The sequence below is a fragment of the Sorex fumeus genome, unplaced genomic scaffold (assembly GCF_029834395.1).
Source record: "Sorex fumeus unplaced genomic scaffold, SorFum_2.1 ptg000034l, whole genome shotgun sequence".
Lineage (NCBI taxonomy): Eukaryota > Metazoa > Chordata > Mammalia > Eulipotyphla > Soricidae > Sorex > Sorex fumeus.
The window spans coordinates 39784692-39803533 of NW_026606091.1; the positions used below are offsets into that span (position 1 = coordinate 39784692).

The 18842-nt window shown below is 40.9% G+C and overlaps 1 protein-coding gene across 3 annotated transcripts in view; it reads right to left on the reverse strand.

Annotated features, from left to right (window-relative positions):
* Window positions 1–18842, reverse strand: part of ABCA1 (ATP binding cassette subfamily A member 1) — a 148852-nt gene that overhangs the window by 61056 nt on the left and 68954 nt on the right. For all 3 annotated transcript variants that reach the window (XM_056117375.1, XM_056117377.1, XM_056117376.1), the window contains exons 7-9: window positions 17143–17319; window positions 3960–4052; window positions 927–1167 (exon numbers count right to left, since the gene is read on the reverse strand). In XM_056117375.1, the coding sequence (XP_055973350.1) occupies window positions 927–1167; window positions 3960–4052; window positions 17143–17319 (511 nt within the window). The remainder of the gene's footprint in view (window positions 1–926; window positions 1168–3959; window positions 4053–17142; window positions 17320–18842) is intronic.

Sequence of the window (18842 nt, forward strand, 5' to 3'; positions counted from 1 at the left end):
TCCTGAGTGCAGAGTCAGGAGTAACCCCTGAGCATCGCCAGGTATGACCCAAAAAGCAATAATAATAATAACAATAATAATAATGGGCTGGAGTGATAGCACAGCGGTAGGGCGTTTGCCTTGCACACAGCCAACATGGCTGACCCGAGTTCGATTCCTCCGCCCCTCTCGGAGAGCCCGGCAAGCTACCGAGAGTATCTCGCCCGCACGGCAGAGCCTGGCAAGCTCCCCGTGACGTATTCGATGTGCCAAACACAGTAACAACAAGTCTCATGATGGAGACGTTACTGGGCCCGCTCGAGCAAATCGATGAACAACGGGAGGACCGTGACCGTGAATAATAATAATAATAATAATAATAATAATAATAATAATAATAGCTTCAGTAGAGCTGGGGATGTGGCTCAAGTGGCCAAAGTATAAGTGACTGCTTATCCGAGGGGTCGGGTTCCACCCCCAGCACCACATGACCACAGGCCCCACAGTCACTGGGAGGTGGCCACACCTGACAGTGCTCATGGGTTATTCCTGGCTTATGAATGGCTCCTAGAGGTGCTTGGGGGATCATATGGAATACACAGTACATTTAGGTTCCCTAAATGTTAGTTTTCATTACAAATGGTTTTAAGGCTTTGAAAAAAAAAGCATACACTACAGGGTGCAGGAAAGGAGAAGAAGCTACTAGACGAATCTGGAAACTACTCTCCTACATCCTCAGTCCCATCTCCCCAAGGAAAACTGGTTTTGAATCACTCATTCATCTTTTCTGCTGAGACATGCTAGAGTGGGGACTGACTGCTGACTAGAAAACCTTAGTCTCTGTGTGAGCACACAGACATGCCACCATCCAGAGCTGCTACCAGGGGAGAAGAGCGAGAAGGGCAACAGGGCACAGCCGAGACTCAGGGCTTCCGGCGCCCACTCACTGGTGGAGTTGTCATAGAAGGCGCCGGCCTCGTCCTCGGTGCTGTTGCCTCCGAACAGGGCCTTGTAATTGTTGTCCTCATACCAATTGAGCGACTTGATCTTCAGGCCTCCCCCCTCGGGGTGGCCACAGACGATGCGGGACACAGCCTGGTATATCTGCGTGGAGGTCCTGGAGCTGTTCACATCGGTCAGGAACAGCACTTCTTGGCGCATGTCACTCCAGCTCCTCATGCTGAACAGCTGGTGTCAGGAAACAGGAGGCCCAGGAGAAGGTGAGAGCAAAAGGGGGAGAGGGCAGAGAAGAGAAAGGCACATTCTAGTGTCTTGATCATCCCATTTCAGAACATAGCTGATCAGGCATCAACGTGCCTCCCTGGCTATCCCGCAGAAGCCTGAAACACATATTCTGACCTGTCAACCTACAGTTTAATCGGAGAACTCAGAAGATGCTCAGGAGAGCATGATGATGGACATAAAAATAAATACATAAATAAATACATAAATACATAAATAAATAAATAAATAAAACCAAACCAAACAAACAAAAAACCACATCTCAAAGCTCCCAGGGCCCTGGCCGTGGGATTTCTCTCCTGTGGATTCTCTCCCCATAGACAGGAGAGGTTGCTCTGGGAGCTGTGCGTGCATCCACACAGACATCCAGAACTGCCCACATGCTGCACTGCTGCCTCCTTTCTAAAACAAGTTTTGAGTTGTTCCTTGCAAGAAAAAGTCCTAGATGAGGCGTTCATCCTGGTCTTGGGTAGAGTTGGGTAATGGAGAAAATGTAAGAAGGTCCCAATCCATGTCTCAGCTAGGCCTCTTACAAAATTCCCTCTCCTGGGGGTGCTCCTTCTTCTTGAACTGCTGAAGCTAAGGCAGAGTATGATGAGAAATAAATGTCCCCAGCACTGAGAGGGCAGTGCACAGAGCCAAGCCGCATGCAGGAAGTCACCCTGGGCACGTGTGACAAATGGGTACACTTTTCCTGATGGGTGGCTCCTCCACTCCTCCTGGAGCTGTTTTCGGTGCAGCTTGTTATGCATTCTTCAATCCTGCCCAGATGCCCTCAGTCAAGTCCCTGACACAGGAAGTCTGGTTGTGCATCCTCCAGACTCAGTTTTTACTCATGGTAAAAACGACATGAACCAGAGGAGCAATTAAGAAAATATTCACTCCTCCCTCAAAAGGATTGTGCTTTGGTGAGGACAATCAACTGTCTTTCCAAACACTGAATGGATAAACAAATGCATTTACTTATTATCTTCCCCTATTCGTCCCAGATAAATAGCAAGTTAGACAATCAGTAACTCGTGATCAAAGAGACCTCAAGAAATTCTATCTGGAGGAGTGGGTGACCCTTGCTTGCTCTGGACTAGGGAGCAGGCAGGGCCCAATGACAAGGACACAGCTGCCAAGAGAGCAGGGAGCATTTCTGCCACATCAGTGATGGAAGCATCCCATGCTTTCAATTACTTTTTTCACCCCAGAAAGGCAGGCAGGCAGGCGAGTGATGTAAGAGTGAACAGCTGTAACCAGACCCTGAGTTTAGAGACCACCCACCTCCCATGTCTTGGCCTCTGCTTGGCTTTCTCCAAGCCTGCGAGGGGATCTGCAAGAGTGCAGGCAGGCCGGTGTGAGCTCTCCGATACCCTCGAGAATGAGCCCTGGATGTTCAGGGCAATTTGTTTCTTCTGCCTCTAAGAGGAACCCTGGCTGACCTAGCTTCTCCGTCTCCAGAAAGGTCACAAGCATTCCGAGTCAGTCACACAGGGCAGGCTGGAAGAGGACTCAGCCCTGAAGGCCCACACTCTGCAGACACTAGCAAGCAAAGTTTGAAAGGAAGGAGAAAAGAGAGTCATAGCATGGCAGCATTCTGCCAGAGGGTTAGCCATGTTTAATCTCCACATTTTCTCTGCTTTCCACGTGTTCTTCAGTTTGCACAACAAACATACCGATGTTTTTATTTTCAGAAAATGCAACATTTCTACATTTCTGTATTTGAGAGCATGATCCAAACACCAACAAATGAGTTCGAGATGCCACTCAAAAATCTGTACCCGGTCCAACAAAACTCTCCCGCTCATCACTGTATGCCTGTATCCTGACATGAAGTCAGCATCAGTTCTGTCCTCTGCTCCCAGGCTCCCAACAATTCCTGCTTTCGGAGTGTGTTATGGAACAAGGCTGGAGGTCCCAAAACTGACCCACGTTAATTAGGAGGCAGGAGAAATGTAAAACTGCTTTTTGCAAGTGTCTATAAGCCATCTGATTCTATAACAGAAGAGGTCATCCTGATACATTCCTCAACCTAGAGACCCCAAAGGCAAACTCAACTCAATATTCATCGAGAGATGACACTGCAAAAGCTAAAGTCTCAAAGGTCAGATATTTTGCAAGGTAAATAATTGAATGAAGGACGCCATGCTTTTCTTTTAGTTAGAAAACAGCTATCTTGGTAAAATGCTTATCTAGTCTTGCTAATGGAAAAGAAAAAACTAAAGTTTCTGGTAAGATAGAAGCAGCATGGGAGGGCTGCAGGCAAGGACGTAGCGGGGGATTATATACTTTAAAATGTATTAGAAACTTGCAAGAAAAAGTAAAATATGGAAGAAAGTTCCCTTGGATTAACTAATTGTCTCTGAGACATCTATGTATCTTAGTTTCTCCATCAGTAAAGCATGGTCCTACTGATATCTTCCCCTTTGGTCCCAAAGAAATAACAACTTTATATAATACATATATATATATATACACACACATATAGAAAGTTATATATGTATGTTTATAACCTATATGTATATATAACTTGCTATATATGTGTATAAGTATATATATATATACTTGCGAGCTATAAAGATATATAGATACCTTTATATTGGTTTGATATAAAGATATCAAACCTACAATTTTTAAGATCTTTGATGCTTAAAAACCTGGTTTTATATTTAATATAATAGAAACTCAGCATTTAAAAACAAACAAAAATAATAGTGGATCATCTGCCTTCTGATCATGAGAAGACAACCTACCTCTTGGGCGAGAGTTCCAAGGCTATCCAGCAAAGTTTTGGTGGCTTCAGCCAGCTCGTTGGTGGGAATGGGAGATGTGGAGTTTAGTTTTACCTGAAATGAAAAAAGCTTTGCTTTTAAGCTCAAATATAAACCTGGATTTTCTACTGAAAATAAACAAGTTAATGAAGAGCATTCAAAAATCTTGATTTTAAAATGCAAGGAAAATACTCCTAACCAAAATAAGACACTAAAATTACTCTAAGTCTATGTTTCTATGTTTCTTATTTTAGATAAGAATTACTAACTTCTGGGGGACAGAGAGCTAGCTCAAAGGGTTGGTGACCATGCGTTGAACACATGAGATTCCAAGTAGGATCCCTGGAAATGTGTGACCTCCTGATCAGTGCTGGGTGCAGCCCAGCTGGACCAAGTACCATATCCTCAGACCTGTACCACCAGGCCAAGCATCACCAGAAGTGACCTCAAACACCATTGGAGAGGTTCCATCTGAGAAAAAATTATTTAATGGCTCCTTCTAAATGATGTAGGAATTTATGTTTTAAACTGGTTGATATTCAACAGATAAAAGATATCTCAAGTAGGGAGTGCCTGGGTTTAATGCAATGCTGATCAGATTCCTAACCTTATTTTTGCAAAGCGGGCAGCATGGGCATGGCCTTGAGAAATTAAAAAAAAAATAAAGAAAGGTAAATTGTAAAGCTGCTAAAAGCATGAAAGAAAAAAATTGGTCTCCCATTCTGTTTAGGTCACCAATATTTCTAAGACTGGAAATAAAGATACAAAATAAGCCCGGCAAGCTACCGAGAGTATCTTGCCCGCACAGCAGAGCCTGGCAAGCTCCCCGTGACGTATTCGATATGCCAGACACAGTAGTTATATCCAGTTTTAATAAAATGTTTGCATTCATTCATTTATATATTTAAATGTTACATGTCACCAAATTACAGAACAAAAATGTTAGGTAAAGGAAAAATATAAATTCGAATAGAAAGCTAGAGAAAAAAGGAAGAAGAAAGTGAAAACACTGAGATCAGAATTGCTACTGCTGAGGAGTTTCCGTTTGTTCTGAGTTTTCAGATTCCCAAGAGAAAAAAGAGGGTCCATTTCATCATTTTTATTGCCTAATGGCAGTGGGGGGTGGTGAGTCCGCAGAGAAAACCTATGTTTGCTTGGCACTTAAGTGCGTATCATTTTATTCAGTATCATCCAACTTTAAAACCTAGACAAGGTTAGACTTGTGGGTATTTGCCTTATACCAGACTGCCATGAAATCATAACACAGACTGCACGAGAGACGATTGAGAGTGTGAGGAGCTCATCGTTGAAGCAGTAGCAGTTTGTGACGTTTCCATTTAAAGGGAAAAAAATCATGCAATTTGCAGCAACATGGATGGAACTAGAGGATATCATGCTGAATGGAAACAGTCAGAGGGAAAGGGAAATACAGAATGATCCTCTCAAATAATGAAACTTAACAACACATGGCAAGGTAGCAGCAAAGGTCCAAAGGCAACATAAGGGGAGAACAAATGCTTACAGATGAGTTGGATGGGGGTTGGGGGGAGTTTGAGATGGAGGAGTGTTGGGATCCTTCAGAGAGGGAGGTGGACACACTAGTAATGGGTGTGGTGCACGAGCAAACACCATTACTAGCGTTATAAACCACAGAATCTCAATCAACAAAATTCTGTTTGTTTTGGGTCACACCCAGGGGTGCTCAGAGCTTACTCCTGGCTCTGCTCTCAGGATTTATTCCTGGAAGTGCTTGGGAAACCTTATGGGTTTCAGGGATTGAACCTGGGTCAACCACATGCAAGGAAAGTGGCCTGCCCACAGTCCTATTTCTCCAGTCCCTATATTTTTTTAAAGAGAACTCCAAATACAGATTAAGTTCATCATTGTTGCCATCATCATCATCAAAAATATTTTTTTTGGCTTTTTGGATCACACCTGGCAATGCAGAGGGGTTACTCCTGGCTCTGCACTCAGTAATTACCCCTCCCGGTGCTCAGGGAAACATATGGGATGCTGGGAATTGAACCCGAGTTGGCCACGTGCAAGGCAAATGCCCTACCCGCTGTGCTATTGCTCCAGCCCCATCAAAAATATTAAGCAAAACACCGAATATATATCTTATAAGATTTTTTCGTGTTCTATGAAACAGTTTGCCAAGCTATCTGTGTGTTCTTCTGAAATGCCTCGTTCACCATACCAGCTGTGGGAGCTCCTGCTCTCCCAGAACTCTGATGGACTCATGGTTTCCATTCAACAACAACCTCAGGGAAGTCTTTCTGTTACAACTCAGAGGATGTGCTGACAACCATGAGTCAATTCATGAGCAAAATTAGGTAGGATGGTTTGGGGTCTTTCCCTTTGCTTCAAACTCACATTGCCTTCGAAGTTGAACCTCGAGAGCACTTGTAATCAGGAAAATGTTTTCCCACATGAAGTCTTTACTGGAATACATGGAGATAATGGACTGCGTGTCTACCAGGAGACTCACAAGAGGACACAGGATTGATGAGCAACATCAAAAAGGCCAGGATAACTTAATGCACATTTTTAAAACTTGAAACTTGGTACTGCGGCCATTTCTTTCATAAAGTTAGAGTAGAAGTAAGATCACCATCCCTGTCACACAACCCCGTCTTCTCTGGCTACTTAGGTCTGAGGCAACTACAGAGCCCTGGGCCATTGGCTCATTTCCCCAACCCGTACTTCCTGAGCTATTCCAGAGAGAACAAAATGTGCACGAGTCACCGTGATTTCATCAGCAATTCCAGGACACATCAACACGCACTGCAGTGTAGGATGTACAGAAGATCCCCACAACTGTAAACAATTTCATCTCTGTCTATCTCTTCCACTAAAGAGACTAACACCCAAGGACAGTAGAAACAAGGGTCAGGATTGGTCCATAGTTGGAATCCTGCCTCAAGGGCTGGGGTAGAAGGCAGTTGGGATAGAGAAGAGACCACTAATGACAATGATGGTTGGAAGGGATCACTTTGGATGCGAGATGTATGCTGAGAGTGGGTGAAGGAACAAACGTGATGGCCTCTCAGTATCCGTATTGCAAGCCCAAATGCCCAGAAGGAAGGAGGGAGGGAGTGAGAGAGAGGAAGAGAGAGATAGAGTGAGAGAGGGGGGAGAGAGAGAGAGAGAGAGAGAAGGAAAGTCCCTTCCATAGAGACAGGCTGGGGGAAATAGGAGATGGCAGGAGAAATACGGGGGATATTGGTGGTGAAAAATGTACACTGGTAGAGGATGGGTGTCATAACATTGTATGACTGATACCCAATCAAGAAAGCTTTGCAACTATATCTCACAGTGATTCAATAAATGAAAATAAATTAAAATAAATTTTAAAAAAACTAAAGGGGCTTCCATTGCAAATATTTCTCCAGTTCTTAAAATGACATATTGCTCTCCCGCTTTTTCCAGGCTCTTAATTCCCTTTCTCTCCTGCTGACTCGCCCTTCCCCCACAGGGCGGAGAGCTAGCATTGTCACCTCAGAGCATAACAGTCACACTCCAGGGTGCTGTTTCTAAAGCTGTAAATACCTCTCAGTGCAAGACTAAGACAGTCTCATTCCTCAAGTCTGAAGATAAATCCTTCTCATAATATTGCAATACTTTCCCTTTCCTCTTGTTTGCAAAGAACAAAAGATAATTTTAAGAAAATGCAACATATATACCATATGTAAATAGTGTTAAAGGATAAATAAAAATAAGTAAATAGAGGCTGGAGGGATAACACCACGGATAGGGCACTTGCCTTGCATACAGCTAATCTGGGTTCAATTCCCAGCACCCGGATGGTGTCCTGAGCCCCACCAGAGTGTCCCCGAAATTTAGCCAGGAATAAGCCCTGCACACCTCTGGATATGGCTCAAAAGCCAAAAACATAAAATAAAATACGTGAATAATTATTATTCACACAACATGCCCCAATGTTGACATTGAAACTTAAAAAAAATTCACTACTTGAGATTATGTATATATATAACAAGTTATATATATAGTATGTATATGACTTGTATGTATATATAACTTCCTTATACACATACACACATATATAGCAGGATTGATTATGTATACGTGCACATATACATGCAGAGAGACATGTGTACATAAACACACAAATATTTATATATATATTCATGGATCATCTTACTTTACTTTTATAGTAGTAATAAAGTGAGTCAACTCCATGGAAGTATTCAACTAAAAAACTGAAATGGACATTGCCAATGGCATCCAGAAGGCACCTGTGTCCGACACTCCCCCACCAGCACTCCAGCAGCACTTACACAAAACCAAAATGATGCCAGAAGCATACTGATGGCGAGTTTCACAAGAGAGGTGCGTCCAGGAGTTCTTGCACCAGAACCACCGTGGTGCTTGTTTACCATGCCGTTTCTCAGCAAAGACTAAGCCAAAATCAAGGCATGTGACCCTGGAATATTAGGGGAGGTCTTGGACACTGAGGTTTTGAAACAGGATATTTAGTTAATCTCCACGCCACTTTTCACAGTGTTCTTTGCAAGAAGGTGGGTGTCCTTTCTCTCTCTGATCCACACAATGTAGCCTGCTTCAGATTGTGAAGCACTAAGAAGGAGCAATCGGTCCTGAGTAGTCTCCAAGATGGTGCAGTCTATGTCACATTAATGGTAGACATAAGACACCAAATGCAAAGCAAAGCTCTGGCCCTTTGGCCCCATTGGCAGTCATCTTGCCCCTGAAGGTTACAAATCAATGAACAATTCACCTTTTTGGACTATGTCTTCCCCATCAAAATGAATTTAAATTTAGATAGTGATTTTGTTTTTCCTTCAGGATTTTCATCTGAATTTCTTAGTATTGAGACAGGCTTACTGGTCTTGCTTTAAAAGCAACACAAAAATCAGCAAAGCTTCATGGACCTAATGCATGATTATTCACCCCACAAACAAATGGTCACAGACATAAGCATCAGGAACTCATTACATCTGCTATATCTGACTTTTACATATTCAAGCACCATTCAGTTCAATATCTTAGCACAGGACTTCAACATCACAGTCTGAGCTTGTTCTTGGTTAACTGACTGACCAACGCTTTGGTCTCTAAGAGAAACACTGGCTAAATGTTTCAAATGAATCTATATCATCCATAAATAATAGGCCAATGCCATCATAAGGATACACAATGTTAAACACACACACACATACACACACTCATGTTTGGCCTTGAACTTATAGACTGGATATTCTGCTAAAACTTCCTTTTACTTTTCTGTATTTGAATATTTATAAATATCAAGGAAAGTAACATAAATCTGTGAACTATTTTAATAGCACAAAATACAGGAGTCAAAAAGGGGCAATTCAACTACTAATACTTGGACACATAACTATTCATGTAAGAAAAATGAATGAATGATTCATATCAAACCACTATATGTAATGAATTTCTTGGGATATTTAAGAGTTATGAACTCAGATGTTTAAAACATAGAAGAGAGAACATACTTATTGACTAGCAGTAGAGAATGGCTTCTTAAAATATAAACTATCAAAATGGCAAAAAAACCTCCAACTATTAAAAGCAAAAATTTTGCATCAAAATACATAATAAACAACATGAAAAAAACAAAATTTTAATAATTAACTCTTTCAGGGTCAGGGGAATGAGGACTATCATTGTTACTGTTTTGGGCAAATCGAGTATGCCACTGGTAGCTTGCCAGGATCTACCAGGCTCTGCCGTGTGGATGGGATACTTTCGGTAGCTTGCCAGGCTCTCTGAGAGGGATGGAGGCTTTGCCAGTGGGCTATACTAGCATGTGACAGGGACGAATGGAGATGTTACTGGTGCCAGCTCGAGCAAATCAATGAACAATGGGATGACAGTGATACAGTGATACAGTGATAATAATTAGTATAAAAAATATACTGCAGCTAAAATATGACAGATTCAACATATATAACATTGGCATCAAAACTTAATGAGTGAAAAAGATAAGTTAAAAATTTATTTGCATATTTATACAATGTGAGCTGCAAACTAATACACCATGCTATTATTAACAGAATCAAATATAACTGGTATAAGGCATAAAAACATGCAATCCCCCAGAGGTGGGTATCTTTGAAGAAGGCAAAAGAAACACAGAGGTGATATCAAGTGTAGTTATAATGTTTTATTTTCTCTTGTTTTTTATTATTTAGAGGCTACCCCTAACAGTGGTTAGGGCCATCCTGGCTCTGTGCTCAGAGGTCACTCTGGGCAGTGCACAAGAGACCACGCACTCCTAGGGACCAAACAGCAATAGGCAATATTCAAGGCAAGAGCTTTATCTGTATGATCTCTTTGGCCTAGTGTTTTGTTTCCTACAAGAATGTGAAGTAAGCATGGCAAAATGATAAGTAATGACACATGAGTGCTCTTCATGCAATTTTCTGTCCCATTTTGTGTGTTTTGACAATTTCCTAATTTTCTTTTTGCTTCAGTGAACGAAAGGTAAGCAGAGCAAAAAGGAGGAAAAGATGGTAAAAATGATATAAGGCAAAAGCATAAGAGATGGCAGGAGAACATATGACATCTGAAAGATGTCTGAATTCTATGAATTTAAAATCCAGAAAAATGCCTTGAAACTAGGCCCCCAAATTAAGTCTGAAAATCACATGCCTGTACTTACTATTAACTATACTGTACTGTTCATACATCCTTGACAAGGGCAGGCAAAGCTTGCCAAATCCTGTTTCCAAAGATCTGTAAACAGTTCAGCCTGGAATTCCTACTATCATTTTTCCTAACTAAAAACATGCCCATAGCAATGAACTCAAACAGGTCCCTGCAGACCACAGGAGACAAATACTTTTCTTGTATAAAATAAGAAAAATGGGGGATGGGAGTGAATAAAACCTTTGGTGAGAGACTCTGTGATCTGTGTTAAACTAACAGAATCCATGTATTATTCAATACTTTTAGGTCATAACTAAATACTGTAGTATCATTAAAGGAAGAATGTACAAGTGCTTCTTGTATTACTAAAACTTTCCCACCTACTTCTACAAAATGTATTCATCACAACATAGCAACACTTCCCAAATGAATGACATTACAAGGTACCCCATGTGACAAAGGTCTTTTTGTCCCATCTTTTCTAGGTCTAATAATAAATGACTTCATTATAGCCTCACTGATTCAATACTGAAATTATTTTTAATTAAAAAATTCAAAGGCATTAACCAATCAAAATCAACTGCAATTCCAAAGTACGGTGCTTTATTTCAGCTCCAGATGTAGCACCATTGCTGACACATTAAAAAATAAACACCCAGAAAATATTCAAGGAAGGAAAATCAAAGGGAAAGGAGAACAAAATGTGGAGGATGAAAAATGCATTGTTATGGCTCCTGCATCAGAGGTCAAACTCTGTTTTGTGTTCATAGAATCAAGTCACTCCCCCTCTGGAGTCTTTAGGTAACTCTCCTGCTCTAAGACGGAGACCTCTGTCAGTCACATATTCAGTCATACACAGTTCCCTTAAATGTCACCTCATCTCTCTACCTTTTCGTCTTCCCCAACTGCAGCTGCTCTAGGCACATGCCATATAGACTATTAATGATGTTCCTTTATATATTTATGTAGCTACCTTCTATTATTTAGGTCCTAACTTAAAGAATACTTTTCTCCCAGTGACTGTCTTAGGAAGCCCCATCTGTTGGCTGTGAAGCACCCAACAGAGTCTATCAACCTCATATCAGTGGCTCCTTTCCTAGTCTATTCCACCCACTCCCCCACCAACAAGGAAATTTGAAGAAGAAATCTATGCCTTGATCACCACTGCCTACCCTGTCCAAGATTTGCATTGATTGGAGCTCAATACATATGTGCTGAATTAATTTACATGTTTGTTTATAGATGATCGCTATCAGAAGTGAAGATGAGGAGATAATACTAATGATGCACTCAAAGCCCCGGACAAATAAAAGTAGAATACAGAACACTTTTAAAGTTAAAATGCAATTGAAAACCTTCAATTTAGAAAAGAATTATCTAAGTTTTTCAAAGACTCTGCTTCTAAATAAAATGAATGTTAGTATACAGATATTTGAATTGTTTGCGTGCAATACACAATGTTTTTTTTTCTTCCTGCAAATACATGTTACAATATACTCATTGGGGCATTTCATACCTCTCTTAAATGCTTCCATAAGTTTAAGTCTCTACTTTGCCCATAAGCAGGAAATACTACTCAGGGCTAGGATTTATGTTTCAGTTTAAATTAAAAAATAAGAAAGTCACATGCGACATACGAGTACTATCACAACCCAGGAGCAACCGCTGTCCCTTTCCAATGACTTATGTGGAATCAAGTTTTCCTTTGGGGAACAATCTAATTTTTAACTGAAACAGGGAATAGATGAACTCATGTTCAAGAATGGTACTAGCTTCTGAAAATAATTTAACTATCTAAATATTAAACTTAAAAGGATTTCATACACTCAAATATTTTTTTTCTGTTACCAAGCAGTTGAATACACCACTAACACACAATTTGGGACAAAAATAAAACTGATTTTAAAATGGTAGCACTTTTCAAGGATGACACAGTAGAACTACATAGCAAATGCATGTACAGATGGAGTTGAGTAGTCATATTAATTAGACTTTAGCACAGTGCTAAATTTATTAATTTAATCCCTCAGTTTTATGCTTCAATTTTCCTACAGAAATCAGGTTAACATAGAATCTGAAGAGTAAATCTGTGAGGTATGTCATCCTCCCGAATATCAAAAGATGAGGAGTGCAATTACTTGCCAAGTGAAAGCATATGCTGTAAACAGGTGGGCATTAAAATCAAACAAAGCCAAACAAAGTATGATACTTCCTACAAATTTGCGATTTCAGGCAGGAGAGGAAAAGCGAGTATTTTTTTCTACCACACACAAACACACACACACACACACACACACACACACACACACACACACTTAAGGACTACAAGTCCCAATAAGCAATGACAAGCCTCATCTATATTCTGTGTCCTTATTAAAGGGTCAAAGAGATTGCAAAGACCCCTCAAGACAAGGATGATTTTGTTCACTCTTCTCCATCTGGTCCTTCCATTTTACACAGCCCTCTGAGCTCACTGATCTTCTGGAAACTTCAGGGCATCCTCACTTCACCGCCTTTGTCCCTTGAATTGAGTTTTGCCTTTGCAAGAATGTGCTGCAAGCATCAAAACACATGTGAACAGAACTCTTTGTTCCAGAGAAACAGAACTTTCCCTTTTAGGATGAAGGTATCAACCGAGGTCAAGACAATCTACCACATGGCTGTACAGTATCCAAGTTCTACTAATTCAAGAATTAGATCGCATTTTTCCCACCTCAAGGATCAAACATGATCTTCACAATCCCGGGACAATGGTGGAACAGTACTAGAACCCAAGATTAGTGACCCTTCCCCAACACATTTTTTCCACTACTGCTCAAAGGGCCCCTTATTGGCCAATGTTGTTGTCACGAATCTGTGTTTTCAGTGAAACTGGGATGGATGGGAGGTTAGCCGTAAATCCACAGACACAGAACCTGAAAGAAGCCCCTTAATTTCAATCTCAAACTTAAACTGGTTCTCTGTGCACACGTGACGCAGAACTTTGTCATTCTTTATTAATGAATATCTCATGTCTCATGCCTTGTTCAGAGATGATGTGTTTTCCTAGGGGTAACGTTTGTTGGGCCTTGAGAGTTCCTCTTAAAAAGTTCCACAGGGTCAAAGAGGGAATAACAAAAGTGAGGGGTACTGAAAAACACTTCAAAGACATGACGAGATACCTGCCATTCGGAAGACGGTAATGGCTTAAACTGCAGGTATGTGGCAATAGAAACCTAAAATAAACATCAAAAACTTTGACAATAGAAGTAACTACACTCCCCCAGCCCAACTTTGCTTGTCTACAATTATGAATTCTTCATTCACATTCCAAAGCAGATTTGAGGTTATTGTAGAATGGTCGAGAGACTTTCATAGAACCCTCTGAGAAAGGTGCGTGCTGTTTCAGAGATATCTGCCAGGAAGTGTAGGAAAGGTTAATATGCCCAGCCAGCCAGTAGAGCCAAATCCTGCTGAGCAGTAAACAAAAGGTGTTACTGCCACATGGCCCTGAACTCCTCCTAGAGGTTACTAGCTCAGTAGTACAAATACTATGAGCACTGAGTAACATCCGATCTCTGTCATAATTCAGTGCACTGGTCCTAAGAGGTAACATTTTACATGTCATCCCATCACTGTACTCATGAGGAAGCCATCTTTGTGAGAATAAGGCAAGGGATGCCAGCCTATCTGTGCTCAAGGTTTACTCTTTACACACTCTTTGTGCTCAGGTATCACTCCTGATGGTATTTGGGGGACCATATACATTTCAGAGGATCAAACTGAGCTCAGTCATGGTTAAATGCAGTACTTTTACCACTGTATTATCTCTCTGGCACCTCAAATCTGATTTTTTTTTTGCTTTTTTGGGTCACACCCAGCAATGCACAGGGTTTACTCCTGGCGGTGCTTGGGGGGACCATATGGGATGCTGCGAATCAATCCCGGGTCGGCCGTGTGCAAGGCAAATGCCCTACCCTCTGTGCTACCGCTCCAGCTTCTCAACTCTGATTTTTAACTGAGTCTTCAAAATTTGTTTGTGAGGAACTAGAGAAATAGCATAGTGGGTAGGATGCTTGCCTGTACACTGCCAGCCCAGGTTCTATCCCTATTAGCACTTATGATCCCCAAGCACTACCTGAGCATAGAGCCAGGCAAGCCCTGACCATAGGTAGGTGTGCCCCCACTGCCCAAAAAAAAAAAAAAGAATTTATTTGCTTGGTGTGATTATTATTCCTCTTCAGAGGAAAATTTCTCTCTCTCCAGCATTTATTTTCCATATACAATTTTTATAAAACAAAGAGATACCATTGGGCTACGCTAGCACGCAACCGGGATGAATGGAGACGTTACTGGCACCCGCTCGAATAAATCGATGAATAACGGGGATTAAGTGATTAAGTGATTAAGTGATACAATTTTTATTACTTGCATTAATTAGGCTATTAACATTTATTTATTGAGCACATGTGTACCAAATCCCATGCCAGGTTTTTCCTATGTTTGGTAACATAATCACAACAAAGGGTCCACTATGCTACCTCTATACAGAAAACAGAATTTGGGTTTACTGGAGCTAATTAAATTTCAAGAGCATGCAACTGGTAAGATGATGAAATAATAACTGAATCCAAGGGTCCCATGTCCAAGCCCTTTCTACTCTGCCACATTTTCTTCCACGTTGTAAAAACACTATTGTTTTCAGAGTCATCAGAAGACTCTAAAGAAGGTATAGGAGAAAAGACCTTGATACCAATTTTAAGGTAAGGTTTGGAGGTGGAAAGTGAGAGAAGGGGAGAGAGATGTTTCCAAGCATGTTTATATCGATAATGTTCTTTTAATCTGGAAACACATATGGGAGGAACAGCTTCTTTCCCCCACAGAGCTGAGCCTGGCATCTGGTCACTGCTACTGTTAGCATTCTTTGGCACACAATTAACTGCCCAAGTACAATAACCTTGCCCATCACACCCATAAGCCATCACAAATGCTGAAATTCCAAATAAATGGTAGGAGTAAAAGGCTGTTGATGTAAATAGAATGATAACTGCCAGTGTTTCAATTAGGCTCTGCTAAGTTAAAAAAAATAAGAATTGCATTTCAAAATGTACAGGCTTCAAAAGATAGCCTCCCAAAATCATCATATATATATAGATGACCACTTGCTATTTTTAATTCAGGAACTTCATTACCTGACTGTATGGAGAAGCACTTTGCAGCAACAGCAGAGAGAGAGAAGTAGATCATCACTTGGTTGTGAACCAACTGATTCACAAGAAACCACACAATAGAATTAGCTATAATGCAGCAGAAGGGGTTAACAGACCAATTTCATATACCCTACAATGCTAGTAAGAGCCTCTGAAGTTGAAATCTAAACTATTCCCATATTATAAAAGCTCTCCCATTTTTCAGGCCTTACCTAAGTGGGGGATTTTACTGCGTGTGCACACAGAACAGGTGTTTTAATGATAAACAGAAATAAAACAACAGATAAAACATCAGTATTAACATTACTTTGTCTCCTAAAGGCACCAAATCTTTACCAGAATCAATCATCTTGACTTGAAAGAGTGAACAATTCTCTCCTATAATGAAGGAAAGCTAAACAAACCAAAGGTTCAAAGAAAACTAGATACTACTTGTAAATACCTTCCATTCTCTATCCCTCCTAATGCAAAAGAAGCTCTTAAAAAAATCTTTGCATAAATGAATCTTCCTAGCTATTTTGAACAACTATCCAGGGCTATACTCATCTCCATGCAGACACTTATCTTACATTATACTATGAAAACACTAACTAGTAGATCACAAGCCACTAAACAGAGCAACTCTGTGTTTTTTTAAAAATAAGGAAACAAAACATTTCTAGTATAAAATTTCTAGTATAAAATACTCTTGTTCTATAATTATACACAATACTCCAGTGACCAAAATATTCAGGCTCATCTGCATTCTTCAATGAAGAATGGATGTGTTTTCAGGAAGCATTTTTATGAACTATTGATTCGCAAAACTGATTCAGACTTTGGCTTTTTTTTCTCTTTGCCTAGGTAATTTTGTCACCAATTTAGCTAATTATTGAATGTGCTACCAACCAATTCCAGGGATTTTCCCACTGTGACAATCAATCCATAGTATCTTCTTTCTGATTTTTAAAAATAACCATATATCTATCATTCCATTCATAGTCCTGAGGTTGTTTTTTTTTAATGATCAAGCCTTCCGTTAAATAAACTCTTATAATCTCAAATGAGAATTTTTTTTAAAACCACACATTTGAAAACTAGGCGCTCCCAGACTGAAATAAGCATAAGGAGCCTTATGCTTGGAACCAGAACCACACCCATTTACGCTTTGGAAAATAATCTGAAAGTTTAAAAGAAAAATTCAAATGCCACTGAGCTAAACTAAAGCCCTAACTCCCAGCAAGCCCTACATTTTTACAAAAACAAAGTCACCTTGCTCAACGGAAAATTTCACATTCCAAAAGCATGGGTATAAAATATCTCCATGTAGCAAGTCCACTCACCACAACTGGCTTCAGGATGTCCATGTTGGCACGAAGGACTCGCTCTGTTGCATCCAGTTTCTCCTGAGGCAGGACACACAGTCTGGAAATATCCTGCTCACCAAGCTTAATCACCTCTTCTAATTTGGATCCATTGCAAAGGTTGGTCAAATGTAACTGGTAGCCATGCAAAAACACCTAAATGTAATTTGTGTAAAAAAAAAAAGACACACAAATGGGTTACCAATAGAGACTGAAAAGCTAACACAGCAGGTAGGACATTTGCTTTACACACACCTGACCCAGATTTGATCCCCAGCACCACGTATGGTCCCCCAAGCCCTGCCAAGAGTGATCCCTGAGCACAGAGCCAGGAGAATGCCCTCAGCACTGCTGGGGGTGGCCTATAAGCACAAAACAAAACAAATAAAGTGATTTTAAAAATATTAAGGTCTTTGATATCACTGGGAGGTCCCAGATGGGGTAGGTGCTGTCTCCCCGCCTTCTCCCAATGGAATCCTTGTGACCATGAGCTTCTACATGGCTCTGGCATGTGGGCACCAGGACTATTTTTCCAAACCGCAATCCCTAAAACGCAAAGTGATCAATGGAAAGTAAATGATCTAGCGTTTGTCCCTGAAAAACAGGCTTGAATGGTGGTGGGAAAATCTGAGCAAAATATAATGCCCAACCGAAATGCATCTGGACTGTCCATTTAACTATGGTGCTATGCTGCCTTGGGAGGGGAAGGGTGTTAGTCCCTCCACCTGTCCCCCTGTGGCGGCGACACAGTGGCCTGCATCATTTAGAGTCTAATGAACAGCCAGGTATGAGACTGCATTGACAAGGCACGAGGGGCCTCGTGGGATGGGGGGTGGAATCGGCCCTGCTCCCTGCCATGACAATGCTCCGGGTTGCCACCCTCAAATGCCTCCTCTGGCTTCTGAACAACCATTGGACCAGAGGCACACAAACCAATCTCGGAACCCAGGGGCTTTTGATAGTAATACCTCTAGGTTTATTACTAAAATATCAGAAATCCAAATTCACGTGGCCACTATTGTGGCCACACGACATCATATGCTCTTCATAATCAGCAACAAAAAACAAATTATCTAATGATGTCTTTTTGGCAGGTCTGAATGTTGGGAAAAATTCCAAATAACAATGTGGGACCTTTTGTCGTAATATTGAATATGATCAATGTAGAGAGAGGAGAGTAAAGTGGAAATCTGTCACACAGGTGGGGGGGTGGGTGGAGAGGGGGTATACTGGGGTTCTTGGTGGTGGAAAATGTGCACTGATGAAGGGAGGGGTGTTTGATCATTGTATGGCCGACCAAGGCTTGAACTGAAAGGCTTTGTGACTGTTCTCACGGTGATTCAATAAATAAATTAAAAAAAAATATTGAGGCCTTCGCAAGAACTACACATCTATTTAGCTTTGAAGAATGGGCACCACTGAACTAGGGCGATGCACTGCATATCCTTACTGAATCTAAGAATGTAGCAAGGTACAATCTAACAGCCTATTTCAAACCTGAGTGCTGTGTTTAACTTCATTCTCTCATCCTTCCTGCAAAAATAAGTCTTGAATCCACTTTTTTTCCCCACAAAGTGGGATGTGTGATTTAGCAAAGAGAAATCCAGAGTCGAAACTCTTGAAGAAACTTTTATTAGCAAGAAAAAAAAATTAAAAAATTCTCATGGGATTGTGGGGAA